The following is a 19911-nucleotide window of genomic DNA, read 5'->3' as shown; positions in this document are numbered from 1 at the left end:
TAAGTATCTTATTTCTTCTATTCTAGCGTAAGGGGCGCTAATAGATTAAAAGAGAGATAGTCGTTAAGCTCTAGAGCCTTAAGGGCTAGCTCTATATTAACTTATTATATATTAAATTAATCTAAGTTAGTTAATTTAGGTAGGGCAGTTATAAGGGCCGTAAAAGATATAGAAGGAAGGGGCGCTAAAGGCGCGAGGGCTTATAACCTATTAAGAAGAGAAGAGATATATATATTATATGAAAAGCTATCTAGGCTATAGTAGAGGGAAAGGGGGCATATATAGCCCGGGCCCGGCGCGTAGGTCGGCTGACTAAGAGAGAGAGGGCTATACCGCTCTACACTACGAAAGACCTTTAGTACCAAGATACCTAGGTATCTACTAATACATCACCATCACCGATGGTCTATCAGAGCAGCCTTTCAACGAGGCACGACTCTGCAGCGCATATCGTCCAGAATACACTCAACGCCAAGTTACAGTGCACTGATACCATGCCCGGTTTTTGACTCAAGCTTGTGGCCGTGTTTTCTTGTTTACAGCAACCCTCGATTCTCTCCGCCTGTGCCATTGAAAAACAACTAGTCATATGACGAAGGATCCCGGTTGACAGACACTCGATTGTCCTCGGTCTCCCTCCCGTCTCATCGTCTGCTGCGACCTTCGGGCCATGAGCCGACAGCATCAACGGCTTCTTCGAGGAAAGTTGCCGCATTGTGAACAGAGGTGCCCCCCAGTACGACGCGGACGCCCGGGGTGGAGGCATTGACGCCCGCTATCATCTTGGCCTCTTCATACGTGACACCGCCCACGATGAAGACGATGATGTCTTGAGGCTTGTCTTTGGTTGAGCCACCGCCGTCCGTAAATGGATACTGCTGCTCCTTCAATTTGCCCTTGATGAGGCTTTGCAACGTGCTCTCCAGTAGTGTCGTGTGCTGCGTGTAGACATTCTCGACTCCCTTGAGGCCCTTGAATCTGCTCGAGGCGCCTGAGAAGATACCTGCCGATTCGAATAGCTCAGAAATGCCACCCTGGGGCTGTGACGAGGGTAGAGACGTGTGATACGACAAGACCGCATTGACAGCGTCCGCCTGCCGCGGGGTCACCCCCCCTGCCGCTACAAGAAGGTCCGCCAGCATCGGAAGCGCGTTGGACGGGTGCTTGTGGTATCGCAACGCATACAGCGCCACCAGCCCAACTTTCGCCTCCGGTGTCACATTGGGTGTCTGTATCAAATTCTGAATGTTCTACGACAGGGATCCTCTGTTAGTTCCAGCCACAGGCGCTTGTGACCGCTCTCTATTTTCGTGCCTCACCGAGGTAATCACTTACTTTGAGGTCTCCGTTGTGATTGTCATTACATGCCAGGCTTTGTTCCGTCTCACTCACCTCTAGCAGCCTTTCATCGGCGACCCGCCGGCTCAGCTCAGAGACCAGAGTGACATGCTTGCTGACATTGCCGCTGAGCTTGCGAAATTCCGGATATTCCTCTATGAAGCGCTTCATGTCGGATATAGAGTCGATGTTGGCGTTGCTCTTCGTCTTGGATTGATACTGTTCGACGTAATCTTTGATAGTGCCACCAAGATCGCCAAAGTTGAGGAACATATTCTTCTTGAAGAAAGGGTCCTGGTCCTGTGATAGCACAATCTCTCGCAGTTCGGGTCGAATGTCAGGAACTTGACTGAGGTCTACCCTGCCGTTCTGTAAGCCGAGAAGGTGATGCACCATGGCTTGGTACGTCCATTGCGTCAGCAGAGGAGTTACAGGATCCTCTCGCCGGTCCAAGATGAGCAGGATGGGAGGAGTGTCGATTTTTCGAAAGTCGAACAGCTGGTCCTCCTGTGACATGAGGTAGCGGACCTCGGATGACAGCTTTTTGGCGAGTGAACTGTTCTTTTGGTACCTGATGAGGGGTTTCTTCTTCAGAGATAGGAGAACGGCGATCAGGCCTTCGGCGCAGCGCTGAAGAGCATCGGGATTCCATGTGTCAGGGCTACCAGACCATATACGCCACTGAGGGAGCGAGACACTGAGGGCGAACAGGTCTGGATTGATGACGGTATAATCGGCAAAGTGCTCTTGCACAAGTTTGACAATTTCGTGATCATCGGCCTCGGCGAGGCGCTCCAGAGAGGATTTCTTGGCTACATTGGTGAAATACAGATGGTACTCGCCATACCTTGGGTCGCGTAGCTCGTCGACGAGGAGCTGGATGGTCTCGGGGGAGGGGCGGACCAGGCAGAGGCAACGCAGATGGCGCATCTTCTCGCGACCAGTGTTGTCGAGGCGGTCGATGAGATAGACCTCTTGATTGAGCAGAGCCGACTGTGTTACGGCAGTCGAGATTATGGACACCGTTTCGCGGTCCAAGAGCAGTATCTTCATCTTAGACGATGAAGCCTCGCCCAGTGGGTTGACAATCTTGGCGATGTAGCCGGCCACGGCCTGCGACACGTCCATGGCGGGTAGACGGGGCTCGCGAGGGAGCGAAAATGAGTATGAGTGTTTTCTTCCCAGAACACACACGGCCGTCGGCTCTGTCAGCTCCCGTCGGCCGCCTTGATGAGCAGGAACAGCGGCAGCGTGGTGTATGATGTGTGCGGATCAGGTCGGTCATGGACTCCTGCCACCAGGCCGTTCAATTGCCGGGGCGGTGGTCGTCGGCGATCACAAGAATATCATTAGGTGATCCAACAGCCAGGTTCAGCGTTTACCTGCCTTGCATACCTAAGTAGTCAGGATAACCGGCGAGTTGCTATTGGAGGTCGTTGGTCTGGAGCTTCCGCGAGCACAGTCGTTGAGGGACTCGAACCCCCGAGGTAAGGGAGGCGCTCCAGTGTGCTGAGGTAGGTAGTAACGTAGTTAGGTACTAGGTAGGCAGGCAGATGTCAGGAGCTGCGGAGCCTTACTAAGGCGGTTCCGAGAGGTACCTTATAGGTCGCCAAGAGTGTACAGGTACCGCTAAAAGTAGTGGCCCGTGGCCCCGCGAAGCGACTGCCCCCTAGTACTGGTTGATAATAGGTACCTATAGAGTACTTCAACCAGCGACCCCATACAAACTTATAGCAGACGAACAAGACCCTCCGGTATGGGGCACATTCTACTTAGATCAATGTAGTGCTAGAGGTACCTAGCGATCGCCTATACTTTAGTGTCAAAGCCACGTTAGGTACTGCTCGAGTTAAATGGCACTTGAGATACTTTAATGTTTTTTTGGTAAGTACCTCTACGAAGCATGTGACCCAGACTTATTTCCCAGTTAAAGCACTATCTATCGTCTAAGGCTGTCTTGGGTTTTGTGCATGCTTATAATGCGGTTTCAGGTTGGCATCTTAACAGAATACTACTCCGTACTGTACGCCATGATAGTGTGCAAACCCAAGGCTGACACCACTACACTCGCCCTGCGCCAGTGCGACACGCTCGCGCGCTAAGCGTTTCCGCAGGTCGTCTCTACATGTGTGATTCTTTCGCAGGTTCGCCTCGCGTCAATCCAGGCCAGCGGGTGGGACTATGCTGCTCAATCTTTTACTATTACTTCGTTCCCTCCTTGACTTTTCTGAGTCGTCTGAGTCGATTCAGTTGGGACAGCGCCTTGCTGCTCGGTAGACACTCACGCTCCAATCCTTTGTAGCGCAATTAGCCAGCCCTCGACACTCGGCCTGGCATTCGTGAGTCTTCTCACAGCAGTTCGCGGAACAACCATGGCATCTGGCGGTGTATGCCCTCAGAGACCCGAACCGACGTGAGTTCTCTCGAGAACGATACCGATTGTCCCGCTAACCGTTAGGCCCGTGGCCGCACCACAGACTCTCCTTCACACAGGGCCTCGTCGTGGGTCAACTCTCCGTCGTGCTCATCCTGGCAGCTTTCATCAAGTTTTTCATCTTCGGCGACCCCCCTTCGTCAGACGTCACAGCATCCCTCAGGGCCACGGAACGGAGGGCCAGAACGCTTGCCCACAAACAGTCGCTGCTGACACTCCGGTCACCTGGCCATCGCCATGTCGCCCAGAGTCAAAGCCTTGGCCGCAAAAGGTCAACGGTGCTCCGGAACCCGCCGGCATTGACAATCGGCTCCATCCTCAGCAAGACATATTACAATGTAGACGGTCACCAACCCGAGAGTTTGGATTGGTTCAACGTCTTGGTAGCTCAGACCATTGCCCAGTTTCGCAGCGATGCTCAGCATGATGACGCCATACTCGACTCTCTGACCAAGGCCCTGAATGGCACATCACGGCCTGACTTCGTGGATGATATCCGCGTGACCGAGCTCAGCCTTGGCGAGGACTTTCCCATCTTCAGCAACTGTCGCGTCATCCCCGTTGATGAAGACGGGCTTACATTGGGCAATGGAGTCAGATTCGATGCCGCGAGCGCTGCGAGGGACGGCACGAGACTTCAAGCACGCATGGATGTCGATCTTAGCGACATGCTTACTCTCGCCGTTGAGACGAAGCTACTTCTCAACTACCCCAAAAAGCTATCCGCGATTTTACCCGTCGCACTCGCTGTATCCGTAGTGCGATTCAGCGGCACGCTATCGATTTCCTTTATACCGAGCAACCCATCCCAATCCACACCGACAATGATGACTTTCAGTTTCCTTGACGATTACCGCCTAGATTTCTCCATTCGCAGTCTCTTGGGAAGCCGCTCTAGACTACAGGACGTGCCCAAAATTGCGCAACTCGTCGAGGCGCGCCTCCATAGGTGGTTTGATGAGCGTGCCGTTGAGCCTCGCTTCCAAGAAATTGCCCTTCCCAGTCTCTGGCCAAGGAAGAAGAACACGCGAGGCCCCGATGATGCCATGGCCGATGTTGGCAGCGGATCTGTCGGCCGCTCAAAGGGCAAAGATCTTGGCCGTGATTTGCGCGACGGGGCGCGACTGAAAGAACCTTGTGGCGGAGAAGAGGCAAGGGATACGAATCCGCCGCTCCGACACCGCAGACCGCAAGGATCGGGAGAAGAGGATGACTTTCCGATGCCGGGGTCTCTCCCGGGCGTTCAACTGCGATAATATAGCAGTCTTGAGCTAGTTGATATTGACCAGCATTAACAACACAACGCAATGCCTATGGGCTCGATGTTTCAGAGAAATGATGGCGGTGTGCGATCCGGCGACGTGCGAGCTGTCCGAGAGACGGCCTTGTTGCCGACTTAAGATCAGGATAGCACCTAACGCACAGCCCCCAGTATCTGTTCAGTCAGATGGCAGTCAAAGCCGAGGGCGAACTTGTCAAAGAATACAGGTTGGATCTCCAGAGAAAGCAACCGCCAAGGAGCAGGGAATAGTAGAGCATGGTCCATGGCAGCAAACGAAGCGCCTGCTTCGAGTCATGCGTGCGCAACCAGTAGGGCTCGACAGGACCCCAAATACGCGGGAGCCCAATAGAGTTGCATAGGGCGTGAACAGCGACAGCTGCGAGCAAGGAGCCAGTCCGCAAATAAATGAAGGTTGCATATGCGCCAAAGATGGAGGTGTATGAGAACTGAAGGACTGAGCGGGCGACAGCTACGGCAAGCGGGGTTTCTGGATGCGTGACGCGGAATTCGTAGAAGTGGTGCACATGGGCTAAGCCGAACACAACTGGAGAGAGGAAGATGATGGAACTCATGTCTGAGCCAGCGAGCAAGAGTAAGGGAACGGCAGCGGATCGAAAAAGGCATTCCTCAGTGACAGGCCCCTGCAAACGTGACAATGAGCACGCGAGCAAGGAGCAGACTAAGTGCATTTGGTGTTGGACATACCGCAACCATGTTACGCCATACTGGCCATTCAGACCAAACGTGACGCAGGGGCTCGAGCTGTCGCCATTGCATCCAAAGGCCATCGACTAGGAGGCATTCATACAGGGGCGCAGCAAAGAGTAGGGCGGTGAGACACAAGCTTTTGATGGTTTCCATGTAACCAACGGGCCAGTATCCCATGAAATGAAATGCGAGGGTCAGGTGGCCCAACAAGGTCTCAGACGGGGGGCGTGAGGTGGAGTCCAGAATGATGAAAAGCGTCGCAAGTGAGCAGGTGGTGGTCGAGAAGGAGACGGAGCGAATCCTGGCACGAATGGCGTCCGGTGCGTCTCTAGAGCGGGACGCTGAGGCGCGTGTCGCGGTCCGGAGGTGAAGGGGCAGGACGTATACTACGCTATACACGACCTGCCAGGTGCATCTGTTAGCAAGGGCCGAAAGCATCGAGAGGAGGCAGTTGCGCACAAGGAGGCCAAACGCCTGGGGCTTACCCAGTGGAGGCGGGTCGGTGAGGGTAAGGATGGGACCCATGGCAGCGAGGGAGCAATGAGCCGTCGATGTAAGCTGCTGTGCAAAACGAAGAGGACGAAATGGGTCCCTTGCTCCTGCTACGAAGCAGACAGGGAGAGGTTGACGATGCGTGGGATAGGTACTGTAGCCAGAGAAGGCCGTATGAGAAACGTCTTAGCTAAGCAGGGTGTCAAGCGGACGACGACAGGGAGTTCACGATTCGTACTGTACAGTGTACTTGGTGCTCATTGACCAACATGGCGTGCCACCCAACGTCCACGACAGGATACAAGGCCCCCGGGCGGTTGTTGGATGAAACGGTACTACATAGAAGAAGCGCTGGTGCTACCGCCATTCGTTCACTCTTATCTATTAAATGCCCAAGAGACGCTGATCAAGAGCTTGTGTTGGCAGGGTACGAAGTACCTACGGTATAGTACCAACTAGTACCTACGTGAGTTCTGGACTTCTAAAGTATCAAGTTAGGAATTGGTTAGTACTACCTCAGTATAGGCGCTGTGCAGGCGGGGTGCCATTGTGTTGGTGCATTGTGAGTTGTTAACCGACCGAGAAATCGCCCGCTTCCATGGCGGGCCAGCGAGCCACCAGAACAAACCACTTAAGCACCTGGCTCCTGATTGGCCTGCGACGGCGCGAACCAGGCGCGCGCGCGCGTGCCCGCAAAACAAAGCAAGGAAGAGCGAGGGGAACTGAGCGCTGAACTCGTCATGCATGCGTGCCTTGGCGTCCCGCACGCCTGCCGGGGCGAGGCGAGGAGACGCGAGGCGCCCAATCTTCGCGTGCAGGGCCGGCTCAGGAGGTCAAGGGCAATGAATGTCACAGAGTCGGTGAGGAAACGAAACAACAAAGGCGGCATGGCCAGGTTCTCCAGTCGGCCAGGCTGAGTCTCAGTCTCGGGCGGTCGTCTCTGTTCCCCCTCCAAGATCTGCGACATGTCTGTCTGGACTCAACAAAGTGCCTACGAGGCTTGTTCCGTCTTACAGCCCATCGTCTTTCTGACTCGGGCTACGGGCCATGATGAACTGCCAGAGTGCCGAGTCAAGTAGGGGAATGAGACATACACCGCTATGATTGTGTCAATGCATCAAGTCATGCAGCTGGCTCATTAAACGCTGCGCCGCTAAAATTGAGGCGGCTGCATGGAAAAGGGTTAGTATACTGTACCTTACTTAGGGCCCGGAAGGTTGATAGGTAGGTACTACTAAGGTAGTAGGCCATCTGCACCAGACACCTGGTAGTACCTACCTGTATTGACTTAGGTGACTTACTAACGTAGCTAAGGTACCTCACCAACCTTCTTGACCTGGGGGTACTACCTACCTGTAGAGGACGGGCTCTCACCTGCCATTGTCCTCGCAATTCGGTACCTCGGGTGCGCTGCTTGAGACCCTTCCAGCACTGTAAAGAGTGGCTGGGGATTCACGAAACAGAACAGTGTTCACGTTCACAAAAATACAGTATTGGCAGTCCCCCAAAGCTCCAACCATCCAACCGTTCACGCCGAGAGAAACGGCAAGCCCACGCGACCCCTCGCCAAGCTCCCAACACCGAAAGACTGAACCGTTCGTCGGAACCCTGATAACTAACCTACTACACCCCTGTTTTCCCCTGTGGCTTCGAGTTCCACACCGACGCCGCCGCTGTCGCGTCGCGCGCTGTCAGTGGTCGGGTGGATGGCAGCAGCGGCCCTCGGTCGGGTTCCATGAGAACAGCATGCTGCAGTAGCTGCTGATGAGCGCCCGCCGGCTGCATTGGCACCCCGGGAGAGCCGCCGGGGAAGAAACGCCAGGCCCCGAGCCCAGCCGGCGGCCAGGGCAGCCGTCTCCAATCCAATCGATCTGTCTCCTGGCGGCTGTGCGTTTCGTCTCCTCCTTCCCCCTATGCATCTCTTCCTCTCTCGTCAATATTCTCACCCATCACCCACATGCTTTCCATCACCAAGGGCCTCCGTCTTCGCTCTTTGGCGCGCCCAATTCACTGCAGGCTGTTGACTTCGCTTCTGATTTTGCTTTCGCTTTCCATCCCTCGTTCCTTTTCTCTCCTCGTCTTTCTCTTTCCCTCTCTCGTTTTGTCACTCGCTTTTCAACTCCCTCTTCTGCTCCGTCCAGCAACATTTACAACTTCTTCCTGCCAACAAACACCAGTGCATCTTTCATGACATAGACTTAATTCGCCATCCTTATCTTCACATTCACCCGTTACGGTTTTCCTTGGTAACGACGACCACGATCACCACGACGATTTGCGATTTTGTCACTCTCCCAAGAGGCCTCTCTTGTACCATTACACGCCCGCACTTCGCCATTCGCCCAAGACACCATAGACATGAAGCATTTCCAGTAATCATAATCCCGACTCGACCAAGCAATAGGCTTCCTGCCCCTTGCAACCAGACAACCGATACTTATTCAGCTTCCAAAGAGGCATACTCTGATTCTCCGCAAAGGCAGCAAGACCGGGACGCTATTTAGGCTCCGTTTCGTTTCACCCGCGACGTCGGCCCGCCTGCGTTGACAGCTGGACGTGTGAGGTCGCAATCAACGCTCTCAACGTGCATAGGCACCGATTGGCAGGTCAAAGCAAGGCCATGGGCCCGGGCAATGCAACCCGCGTTGCGCAACAGGGAGTGGCAAGGCGAGAGCATGTCAACTCCGCCGCCACCATCTTCGCCGAAGCGCCGGGCGTTGCATGAACGGTCCCCCTCGGAGCGCAACAGGTTACAGATTCGTCTCGTCCCGTACAGCCCGCCACGTCTCAGCTCTGACGCTTCGCCTCCTACGTCCGCAACATGCCCTCCATCGCACGAGTCTGACGGCGTGGTCGCTCCCAAGTCCAGCTACCCTCCCAACCAGGGCGACCAACTTGCCGAACCCGCGTCGACCCATGCCCGCCCCCCTGGCCATACCGGCTGTTCCAATGCTGCAACAAACTGGACGACCCTCTCACCGTCGTCACCATCATTGTCTTCCTTGCCGACTTCTACAAGGCTCCTATCTCATGCAACTCCTTCTCCTTCTCCTTCTCCTTCTCCGCCGTCAGCCGCTCAGCGTCGGCCCAAGAAAGTCGTCAGCGTGCATTCAGACAAGACATTCAGTCTGGTTCCTCAATCAGGCACAGCCTCGTCTGCTAACGGTTCCCTTCGATCTCCCCGCTACTCGTCGACAGTCCATAGCACCTCATACGACTTCTCATCTTCGGATCTGCTGGCCGAGGACCGACCGAGCTCGCCACTGACGCCGCTGGTCGAACACGCATCCACTTGCGGCTCTTCTGCATCCATCAATCCAGATTCTTCTGCAGACTCACCCTGGGATTACCACTTCGTCGGAGGTGTGCGCAAAGTACGGCACGTGGCCTCGAACCCTGTCCCTGCCCCCGACGACGCACGCCACGCACCATTATCATCGGCTGAGGCATCACCCGCTGTCGTCGCGTCAGGGCCGTATGCCACGTTTTCCGTGAGCTCTTCACGGTCGCCATCAACGTTATCTGAGCGATCTAATTTCAAGACTTACGTCTTAGCCCCAGCGGTCGGCTCCGGTGGCTCCACCACTACGCTCGGCAGCGGCGACGACGCCTCCAATCAGTCTATATCTGTTTCGGAGCCTGCCAATGTTGATATATTGGGCGAGTCATCTTCCGACCATTCCGTCGACGACTCCCAACCGCCGCCAACCTCGGGGAGTGAATCCAACTATATTCTTCATGGTGGCCATATTCCGCTATCTGCTCCCAGTCCTGTCGCGGAATGTCTGAGACCCGAGTATTCGAGGGAAAGCTTGTTGGTGCCGCCACTAAGAACTGTCAAAGCAAGCACATCCGACCGCTCTGCCCTGTACCGGGCCCGTTCCCGGGACTCAATACAAACTGCATCTCTGAGCTCCATCTCGACGGCTGTCATCGAGGAAGCTACACGCTCGCTATTTGCCGGGCCTGTCGCCATACACATGCCGGGTGGTAACTCAGATGGTTCGCCGAATCTCGTTCGGGCAACAGTGGTCAGCTCACGGGGGAGGGTTCCTCAGAACCATCACTGGAGCTCCGCCTTGTCAACAGTCATTTCTGAAAGCGAAGGAGCCAGCGCTGGCCCCTCCCGTTCGCTCTCACCACTGAATCTCACGAGTCGTCAGTCAGGGCTAGACACTTCACCAATCGCCGTGGCGTTTGGTGGAGTCGCTACCCCCTCAACTTCAACCGAGGGGGAACAAATAGGGCCCCCTCCAGCGGCCGTTTGGCGGCCAGGGATACGCGAACAAGGCAGCAATAGCATACGCCTCATACGGGACCAGGATGAACACGGCGACGGTCTTGCAGATCTGGAAGACTTGAATGGACCTTTCCGCGCACGGCTATACAGTTTTCTGTCTAGCCATTCTTCAGATCGCAATCTGCGATCATCTGGCAGCTCACGTAGCAACAGTCTCAGTCGATCCTCAATTCCCGCTTGGGCTAGGTAAGGCTGGAAGCACTGAATACCACTGCCCATCCAAGACCAATTCTTGCTAACAGAAACACTCATGGGCAGGCTATATTACGGCAGTGGGGAACGACGCTTTTTGGCCGCACAGCTGTCCTCTGAGTCTTTGTACTCTATTTTCGAAGACGGCGCTCGATTTAATGCCTCGCAGAACAGATCGCCAAGCGCCGAGAGACTCCCATCCACAATTCAAAACCCCCGGCGCCGCCCACGAGAGCATTTATGCCAGAGTAATAAGGCCTTCCACCCGCAGGAGAACGTTGATCGCATAAGCCCGTGTCCGCCTTTAGCCGCTGCACGCGTTATACGCAAGCAGACATCAAGTATCTGGTCCCCGCACCTTGGTCGGGACAGAAGATTCAAGAGATACCCCATTTGGGAGCCCCCGTCTACCATCTGGTCAACTGACGAGCCCGTGTCTGTGGCTCGGAACATCCAGCCTATCCTGTTTGTTTTGGGCTTCATATTTCCTTTTGGTGAGCATGGATGCATCCCGATGGCGAAGAACACGCAAGGACCTGACATTATTAGCATGGATGGTGGCATCCTTCCTTCCGCTCCCATCGCAACCGCTATTTGAAATGACGGAGTCTTACCAGAGCACGGGTCATCTTGATCTGCGACCGGAAACTAGCCGAAACGTCTACGCTTCTTGCGCTCGTCGATATAGCCGCGCGCAGTGGTGGAGAAGTCTTAACAGAGCCATGGCCATTGTCGGGCTGTTTGTCTTGGGCGCTATCGCGGCGCTCATCGTTACCGGAGTCAAGCAACAATGGAAGTCATGATCAACGACTGTCTGGGACATTGATACGAACGGGGGCAGCGTCGAGACGACAAATCTTTAGCGATTTTCGAAGCATCGCTTTGGTGACGAGTTAATACGAGATTACGAAACGATTCTAATGCGTGCTTCTTTGCACCAGCACTAGCGGGTTTTTTGGCTATTTTATCTCTTTGTTACGCCTAGCGACTCCATCCAAGACGCAGGGATTCCTAACCTTCGGCCCTCAGCCTACTTACTTTTGTTGGGACCGATAGTTGCGATACTCTATATGTTCAAATGATTTGATGCTAGGCTGAAGGTCAGAATCGATATTAGAGGAGACCCGTTGCGTTCGAGAAATTTTTTTCTGCCACGACTGACGAGGGCGTGGTACATAGCAAGTTTTATGATGGACATATATATAGGGACGAACAGTTCACGTTGTAATAAATTCACTATGGCAAAGTAGTTGAAGGTGACTCCGAACGTGCACATCCATCCTATCTCGTATACGCACGACAACGTGGTGCACGGGCTATCCTGCGTCATCACATCTGGGCTCTCGCCTCTAAGTTGTCTTCTTTCTTTGACGAGCTTCGACTTCAGCCCTAATTTCTTCAACGGCTTCGTTCACATCGCGCTCGGGGTCCTTGGAAATTCCCAGGATCGGATCCTTGCCGGTGAGGCTTTCGGTGCTGATGGACCTCACTAGTTTGGTGCTGGCTTTGCCCTGCCTCTTCTCGAGAAGTCCGCGTAGCTTCGCCTTGCCGGAAGAGGCGAAGAAAACCAATGATATGATGGTCCAAGCGAAGCCGTAAAAATACACACGACTCCATGCCAACATCGAGCCACCGAAGCTGAGAACTAGGAACGGAGTCGTGGCGAAAGAGAATGTCAGTTGGGTGACCACGAAGCTAACGGCATCATAGTACTTCTTGTTCGGCCCGGGGTCACCAGTGACGGGATCGAGAAAGAATGGGCGCACTAGCCGACGAAAGTCTTGGGCCATAGCAAGTCAGCATGGGTATCGGTGCAGTCGCCCGCGCACGAGAGAGTGCATGTCATTTGGGACTCACTCTTCGCAGCCGTCTGTATCAAACTTGCGAGAACAAATGTCATGTAGTAGCCAGGGTAGAAGCCGTGCCAAAAGGCGCTAGTAATAAAAGTTGTCATGCTGGCGCGGAATCCGGGTTTCTTGCCCCTCGGCGTCACGCGCAGGTAAACATAGTTGCGCAGCCAGTTGTTTGTGTTTATGTTCCACCCGGCGAGGTAGCTCCTCGGGTTCTGGGCGGTCTCTACCATCCAGGGGTCTACGTTTTGCAGACGGTTCCACGACACCTTGCCAGTGACGGGGTCCACGCCATTGTATCCCAACCCGGCGAGTATGCAAGAGCCCTCCGTCAGCGTCCACACGCCGTAGTACTTGAGTCGCGTCACCAAGTTGACCATGTACATGATCCAAATGCGGTGAAGAAGGCCGTGGCGCATGAAAGAGTTGGCGATAAGCTGCTCGTGGCCAAAGCGGCCGGATAGGGCCACAAACAGGCCGATCCAGGTCAGGCCTCTGGCGGCCTTGAAGGCGGCTGGGGTGCCGCTGCGCGGGATCTTGCGCTTTTTCCTCACCGGGGGCTTCTTGGCCGGGTCGATGTCCGCAGGAACGTCAAACATGGACGTGTCTATCCACCGGCGGTATTCGGCGTAGTCAAATGCCGGGCCAGCAAGCAAGCCCGGGAAGAAGAGGACATACGCAGCAAAATCGAGAGCAGACGGGAGGTGCGGCAGGGCCCGGTCCCGTTGCAGATCGGAGAGCTTGTCGGGTGGCAACTGGCCATCGGCAACGTTCCAACAGAAGGCGCTCAGCTTCATGACGAGCACCATCTGAGCACCGGTGATATCGACTGAGGAAGGCTTGTCAACGGCTTGGCGATGTATATGACTGATTGACATGTGGCCCATTACGAAGAAAAAGCCGATCCATGGCATGTACGGGCTCCTGCGAAGGTATTTTGCGATGCAATAAGTGCCGGTAGCGGTCAGACACAGCGTGAAGAGGCCACTCCACAGGTCGAAGAGGCCGACGAGATAAAAGACGGAGGTGCTACCCGGTCAGTCAGTGAAAAGCTAGCCCAGGTGGGTCGAGCCGTACCAAATGATGAACAGGTTTTTGCGCAGGGGTTTCGTGTCCGGGACTCGCTTCAAGAGCCCGGCAAGCGGATATGATAGGAGAAAGGAGAAAATTATCTTCACTGAGGAGCTACAGGATCAGCGAATCCTCTTATGTTCTTTGGGAGGAGGGAGCCGTTGCTTGATGATGACGAACATTCATCTGGTGAGGCACCAGCGCTGGCAGCGAGTGCCTCGAAGGCTGAACGAGTGTGAGCAGTGTCCTTTTCTTGTCTGAGGTGAGGGAAATGACTAACGCCAGTGTAGATGTTGCAGCATTGCGACGGCAGTGCAGTGGTTAGTGGGAGACCGAGTACGTTGTTTATTGAAAGTCGTGATTACACATGGAAACGCCACGGAGCACTCAATGGCAAGCCCGCCTAACGCATACTGAGCCGTATCTCGGGTGAGGTGTAAGGAAAAGAAGGGGGGGGGGGGGTCCAGCGAGCAGGTTGAGCTTTGCGACTCGGGGGAAATTATATATCAGACCGACCGTCTCTGGCTGCTCAACCAATGCTTGCAGGATCGTCGTCAGTGAGGAGAGGTGGGCCAATGACGTGGGAGAGCATCGGTCGCCAGCGCAGCGATTACACGCCGTTTCCGCAGCTGCAGGGTAGGCACATGGACGCCATGGGCACGGCCTATTGGTGAGTGCACGAGAGCACCGATAATGGAAAGCGAACAAGGGAGGCCGGGAGGGGGTATGATTCCATGTGACAACACTACTGGGCCCTATACCAGGAGCGGGTAACGTAGATGGAAAAAAGTATACTGACCATGCGCCCGCAACTGTTGAGCTACTCTGCGCAGCCGGCCACCGCACCAATTTTTTTTTCTTTCGCGATTCAAGACCCCGTCGTCTCGTCCTGTTGCGCGTCCTCCCCATCACTAAGTGCCAGCCAGACAACTGCCAGTGTAATAGACGGCGCCTGACCGCGCCGCTTGGATAATATGCACCTCCAGTGACCACGACGTGCAAAGGCGGCACCACCGCCCTGCGCTTGACTTCTCCTTCCCACCCCAACCAGAAGATGCTCACGCCCAAGAATCTAGGCCTCGAATTACGCAACCCTCCTTCCCTTCGCCGCGATGGACAAGTCGTCCAATCTTGAAAACCCTTTCCGATTCACTCAACGCTTGGACCACGGCATCGGCCTTGGACGATTCGACAGCGATTACCATGCCGATTCCAGCATTGAAAGTGCGGCACATCTCAGCCGGCGCAACGTTGCCACTTGCCTTCAGCCACCCGAAGACATGAGGGATGTCCCAGGTGCCAAACTCAATCTCCGCTGCAAGCGACTGCGGGAGCATGCGGGGCACGTTCTCGGTGAGGCCGCCGCCTGTGATGTGCGCGAGGCCCTTGATCTGGTCCAGGACCCGCAGAAGACTTTTGACGTAGATGCGAGTAGGAGTCAGCAAGGACTCGCCGACCGTCTTTGATGCATCCCACGGTGCTGCCGACCCGTATCCGAGGCCAGCACGCTGCACAATCCTGCGAACGAGCGAAAACCCGTTGGAGTGGACACCATGCGATCCCAGCCCCAACAAGACGTCGCCCTCCTCCATGGCTTCCTTGTTCGGCAGTCTGCCCGACGGCGAGACTGCGCCAACGGCACAGCCCGCTGCATCGTAGTCTTCACCCTGGTACATACCCGGCATTTCAGCCGTCTCACCTCCTACCAGGGCGCACCCAGCTTGACGACAGCCATCGGCGACGCCTTCGACAAACGAGGCAGCAGAGGCCAAATCAAGCTTGCTGCAGCCGTAGTAGTCGAGGAACATGAGCGGCGTCGCGCCTTGCACGATCAGATCGTTGACATTCATGGCCACCAAATCAATGCCAACCGTGTCATGCTTCTTCATGGTCTGAGCAATCATGAGCTTTGTCCCAACGCCATCGATGGCCCCCACCAGAACGGGTGCATCGGGAAAGCCGCATTGAGCCAGGTCGATCTCGCCACCAAAGCCCCCAATTTCGGCATCCGCCCCTGGGCGCTTGGTGCTGGCTACTGCCTTTTTGATTTTCTCGACAAATTCATTGCCCGCTTGAATGTCGACACCAGCTTGCGCATATGTCATGGCTTCCTTGCTAGGTGACCTGAATGCCCGGTGGGCTATGTCCTTCCGGAAAAACATGCCCTCAAAGTCGATGACACCCAACGACAGGGCAGCATAAGAGGCATCCACGGCGGCTTTGAGGGTGTCTCCGACCGAGTTGATGGCGATGACACGCCCCCCAGAAGTCTTCAGCTGGCCACCCTCTAGCTTAGTCCCGGCGTGGAAAATTGTGCTGCCTGCCTTCGGAGCCTGAACTTTCATCGGTGTGCCCTTTGCATACGACCCCGGATAGCCGCCGGCGGCGAGGACAACGGTTGCGCTGAATCTATTCTCGACCTTCAGATGGCAGTCATCAAGGTAACCTCTGGTGCAAGCAAGCATGATGTCTGCGAGGTCCGTGTCTGCTGAGAGCAGTGGCAGAACAGTCTGGGTCTCGGGGTCGCCGAATCGTACGTTATACTCAAGCACCTTGGGGCCGGACCTAGTTATCATCAGGCCTGTGAACAAAACACCGCGGAACGGTTGCCGTTCCCGCCGCATGCCGGATATGGTAGGTTCGAGGATCTCCTTGTCGATCCGCTCCGTGAGCTCCTTGGTGGCAATATTCGTGGGCGCGTAACAGCCCATGCCGCCTGTGTTGGGCCCTTGGTCTCCCTCGAAGATCCGCTTGTGGTCTTGCGCCAAAGGCAGCGACTTGAAAGTATATCCGTCGCAGAATGTGAGGACGCTTAGCTCGTCACCGAGCAGAAGCTCCTCGATGACCACCTCGCCGCCAGCGTCACCAAAGACTCGATCAACCATGATCTGCCTCAGCGCTTCCTTGGCCTCCTCCTTTGTCTGCGGAAGAATAACGCCCTTGCCGGCAGCAAGACCGGTAGCTTTGATGACGATATCGTAATTGACACTCTCGACGTACGCGATAGCTTGTGTATAATCGGAAAAGTTTTCGTATGCCGCCGTCGGGATGTTATACTTCTTCATGAAATCTTTCGAGTAGGTCTTGCTGCCTTCCAAACGAGCTGCTTCTTTCGATGGCCCAAAGCATGGGATCCCGGCCTTTCTGAAGAATCCTTCCACTCCATCCACGAGAGGTGCTTCAGGCCCGGGCACAACGAGATTCACTCCATTACCCTCGGCGAACGCAACTAGACCCGGGAAGTCGTCTGCTGAGACCGAAGCGACATTGTTCACCTTAGGGCACGTCGCGGTGCCCCCATTTCCGGGTACAGCAAATATTGACTCGACCCGGGGGGACTGGCTTAATTTCCAGGCCAGAGCGTGCTCACGGCCGCCATTGCCTATCAGAAGAATTCGGAGGTCGCCCATCATCGGTCGGGGGTGCCTAGGCTGTGCAGGTCGTCCCAGACTTCCAGAGGGGGTTGAGTATGGCCTGTTTGATCCCGAAGTCGGATTGATCGATTGGTTCCTGTCGTGGTTCTAAAGCCCGGCGTTGGCGAAGGGCACGCCTGAGATACACGCTAGAAAGGTCAAGTCATGCTGCCCATTTGACATTCTCGACTTTTTTTTTTCAGCCCCATTCTTGACCATGACCCCATATGGACGTATCGCTCCTGCCCCTCCCCCACCTACCCATTGCGGGTTAGCCGTTATGCATAAGAGTCCGGGTGTTATGTATGCCCGTTTAAGTCCTGCGGAAACTAAGATATATACCTCTTAGTTAGCTATTAAATTGCGATATATCTATAAAAACTCGATATATAATATATAGCCTATTATATATATATAAAAATAGCTAATTTATATATAATATATTTATTTAAAATTATATACTATCTTAAATATTAAAATTATTAATATAATATTATTTTAATTTATATAATAATAAAAATAGCTTAATTTAAAAGTATTACTATTTATAAAGCCTATTTTCTTTAGTTATAAAGCTATTTTACTTTTTTTTTAGCCCGCGCCCCGCCTTTATACCGCGCTAGCTATTTTTAGTATATTAGTATAGGATGGGAGCAGCGTATAAGAAAGAGGGATAAAGGCAGAGGAAGATAAAGATAAAAAGGAAATAGGGATATATAGAGACAAAAGGGGTAATAGTAATAAAGAGATAAAATAGGTAAAAGAGATAATAAAGGTATTAAATTGCTTAATCTTCTATTTCGTCTAGACTAGGAGGTAACGGTCCTATATATAATAAAATAGACTCGGCCTTCGGTCTAATTATCTATCCGTCGGTATAATATTATTTTTCAGCTTAGCGTTATAGCTAAATATAGCTGAATTTATCGTAGCTTTAGTCTTAAGTCTAGACCTATAGTTAAATTTAGCGTAGTGTTATAGCTAGAACCTTAATAAGGCTAGTCGGGTTTAGTCTCTATATAGTAATTAGGACTATACCTATTATTACTTAGTCTCTTATATAAATATCCGTCGGATATTTATTAAATACTCGATGGGTATTTTATCTATAGTATATAGTTATATTATATAGTTATATTATATAGTTATATTATATAGTTATATTATATAGTTATATTATATAGTTATATTATATAGTTATATTATATAGTTATATTATATAGTTATATTATATAGTTATATTATATAGTTATATTATATAGTTATATTATATAGTTATATTATATAGTTATATTATATAGTTATATTATATAGTTATATTATATAGTTATATTATATTATATAGACTAATATAGCGCGCTATGACGTACGCCGATATCTTAATTAAACTATATCGTTATAACGTAGCGCCCGCGCTTACGCGCCGGTAGGGCTTAATTTACTTAAAAATATATTTCCTCGCAATATTATAATATTAGACTCGTTTTTCCGGGCTAGGCCAGGCGCTCGCGCGTATTAAGTACCGTCCGTCGCTACTATCGCTACTATCGCTACTATCGGTCGTAATGCTATCGGTCGTAATGCCGCCGGTCGGCCTTGAGTAGCCGCGCCGCCGCCGCCGCTATTACGGGCACTATTAAAGCCCTGCTCGGCTGCCTCTATTAGTATTACCTTAGGGTCTAGAGAGTGACTTCGGCCGCCTGCACAAGAAGTGGCTAGGGGGTTAAAGTACTGTTTTTAACCCCTGTTAACGCGTTATGCATGCTTTTCTTTACTACCTTCCGTATTGAGACTAGCTGCGGCAGTATTTTAGTCGGAGGCTACTAATTGAGGCTATAAACCGAGGCTACGATAGCAGTATTTAACGTAAGCTATTAGCGGAGGAATAAAATTTGCCGTTGCCGTAGTTACTATAGTTAGAAAGATATCTTTATATATAATTATAGCGCGGCAGGTAGGACGATTCGAGCCGTTAAGGCCGCTCTCTTATATATATATATAATACGTATATAATATAGAGGAACGCGCCGATAGTAGTTATTATAAAGGGTTAGTTAAGAAACTATACCTTTAAAGTACTAGTTTCTTTATAGTACTATAATAATTACCTTATAGCTTAAAGAAGCATAGATATTAAGAAAATACGTCCTTTTAGGTATAGCGGCAAAAGGTATATCGCGACGTCTATATAACTTAAGACCCTTACCGTTTCCTTTATCTAGCCTAATTTTCTATTACTAAAAGAGTATAAAAGGCATTTTTTATTTTATTTACGTCCTTAAAAACTTACTTTTAAGGCTTATATTATATTAATAGAGGCTTACTAAGTAGGGCCTAATATTGTCTTTATTATCGCCTATTATAAAAATATTATTATAAGTAATACTAGCCGTATAGATAAAAAGTACTAGCCGTATAGATATTTTACTTTTACTTTTTTCTAGCTAATCGCGTATTAATATCCTGCCCTATAATATCGTGCCTACCTTAAGGTTATACCTATAGGTTAAAAAATATAATAGCTTTAATATCGCGCTAAATAACTAAATATAGCTTAATTTTAAATCTAATACTTATATTATATATATATTACTATAATAAATTTAATAAGCTAATTTATTTAACCCCTTAGCGAGTTCTATTTCTTAATATATAATCTGTATATTAACTACTTACTTAATAGCCTCTTTTACTTACTTAATTACTAATATTATAATAAAGGTATTAAGAGGCTCTTAAAGCTATATTAAATATATCTTAGCTACTTAAAAGCTTACTTATATATTTATTTATATATTTATTTATATAAAGGTATCCTTAAAGGCTTATTT

The 19911-nt window shown here is 51.9% G+C and overlaps 6 protein-coding genes across 6 annotated transcripts; 2 read left to right on the top strand and 4 right to left on the bottom strand.

Moving 5' to 3' along the window:
* Positions 1–378: 378 nt before the first annotated feature.
* On the bottom strand, positions 379–2843 carry VPS45_2 (vacuolar protein sorting-associated protein 45). Its single transcript, XM_047983763.1, has 2 exons — positions 1336–2843; positions 379–1250 (listed from the first exon to the last, which is right to left on the bottom strand). The coding sequence occupies exons 1-2, from the start codon at positions 2464–2466 to the stop codon at positions 645–647; spliced, it is 1737 nt and encodes a 578-aa protein (XP_047839735.1). The 5' UTR covers positions 2467–2843; the 3' UTR covers positions 379–644.
* A 548-nt stretch (positions 2844–3391) lies between these two features.
* VPS45_1 (vacuolar protein sorting-associated protein 45) lies at positions 3392–5666 on the top strand. Its single transcript, XM_047983762.1, has 2 exons — positions 3392–3751; positions 3816–5666. Exons 1-2 carry the CDS (start codon positions 3711–3713, stop codon positions 5026–5028), a joined length of 1254 nt encoding a protein of 417 aa, XP_047839734.1. The 5' UTR covers positions 3392–3710; the 3' UTR covers positions 5029–5666.
* RCE1 (CAAX prenyl protease) lies at positions 4438–6426 on the bottom strand. Its single transcript, XM_047983761.1, has 3 exons — positions 6222–6426; positions 5760–6164; positions 4438–5695 (listed from the first exon to the last, which is right to left on the bottom strand). The coding sequence occupies exons 1-3, from the start codon at positions 6285–6287 to the stop codon at positions 5216–5218; spliced, it is 951 nt and encodes a 316-aa protein (XP_047839733.1). The 5' UTR covers positions 6288–6426; the 3' UTR covers positions 4438–5215.
* A 1592-nt stretch (positions 6427–8018) lies between these two features.
* Positions 8019–8450, top strand: JDV02_002705 (uncharacterized protein; the record flags this gene model as incomplete). Its single annotated transcript, XM_047983760.1, has 1 exon — positions 8019–8450. The coding sequence occupies one exon, from the start codon at positions 8019–8021 to the stop codon at positions 8448–8450; it is 432 nt and encodes a 143-aa protein (XP_047839732.1).
* Positions 8451–11962: 3512 nt separating this feature from the next.
* On the bottom strand, positions 11963–14203 carry ale1 (Lysophospholipid acyltransferase). Its single transcript, XM_047983759.1, has 5 exons — positions 13948–14203; positions 13848–13892; positions 13674–13773; positions 12604–13625; positions 11963–12526 (listed from the first exon to the last, which is right to left on the bottom strand). The coding sequence occupies exons 1-5, from the start codon at positions 13967–13969 to the stop codon at positions 12096–12098; spliced, it is 1620 nt and encodes a 539-aa protein (XP_047839731.1). The 5' UTR covers positions 13970–14203; the 3' UTR covers positions 11963–12095.
* Positions 14204–14389: 186 nt separating this feature from the next.
* Positions 14390–17243, bottom strand: ade1 (Bifunctional purine biosynthetic protein ADE1). Its single transcript, XM_047983758.1, has one exon. It carries the CDS (start codon positions 17078–17080, stop codon positions 14726–14728), a length of 2355 nt encoding a protein of 784 aa, XP_047839730.1. The 5' UTR covers positions 17081–17243; the 3' UTR covers positions 14390–14725.
* Positions 17244–19911: the final 2668 nt, after the last annotated feature.

The sequence above is a fragment of the Purpureocillium takamizusanense genome, chromosome 2, assembly GCF_022605165.1.
Source record: "Purpureocillium takamizusanense chromosome 2, complete sequence".
Classification (NCBI taxonomy): domain Eukaryota; kingdom Fungi; phylum Ascomycota; class Sordariomycetes; order Hypocreales; family Ophiocordycipitaceae; genus Purpureocillium; species Purpureocillium takamizusanense.
This window is presented reverse-complemented; position numbering and strand designations above follow the sequence as displayed.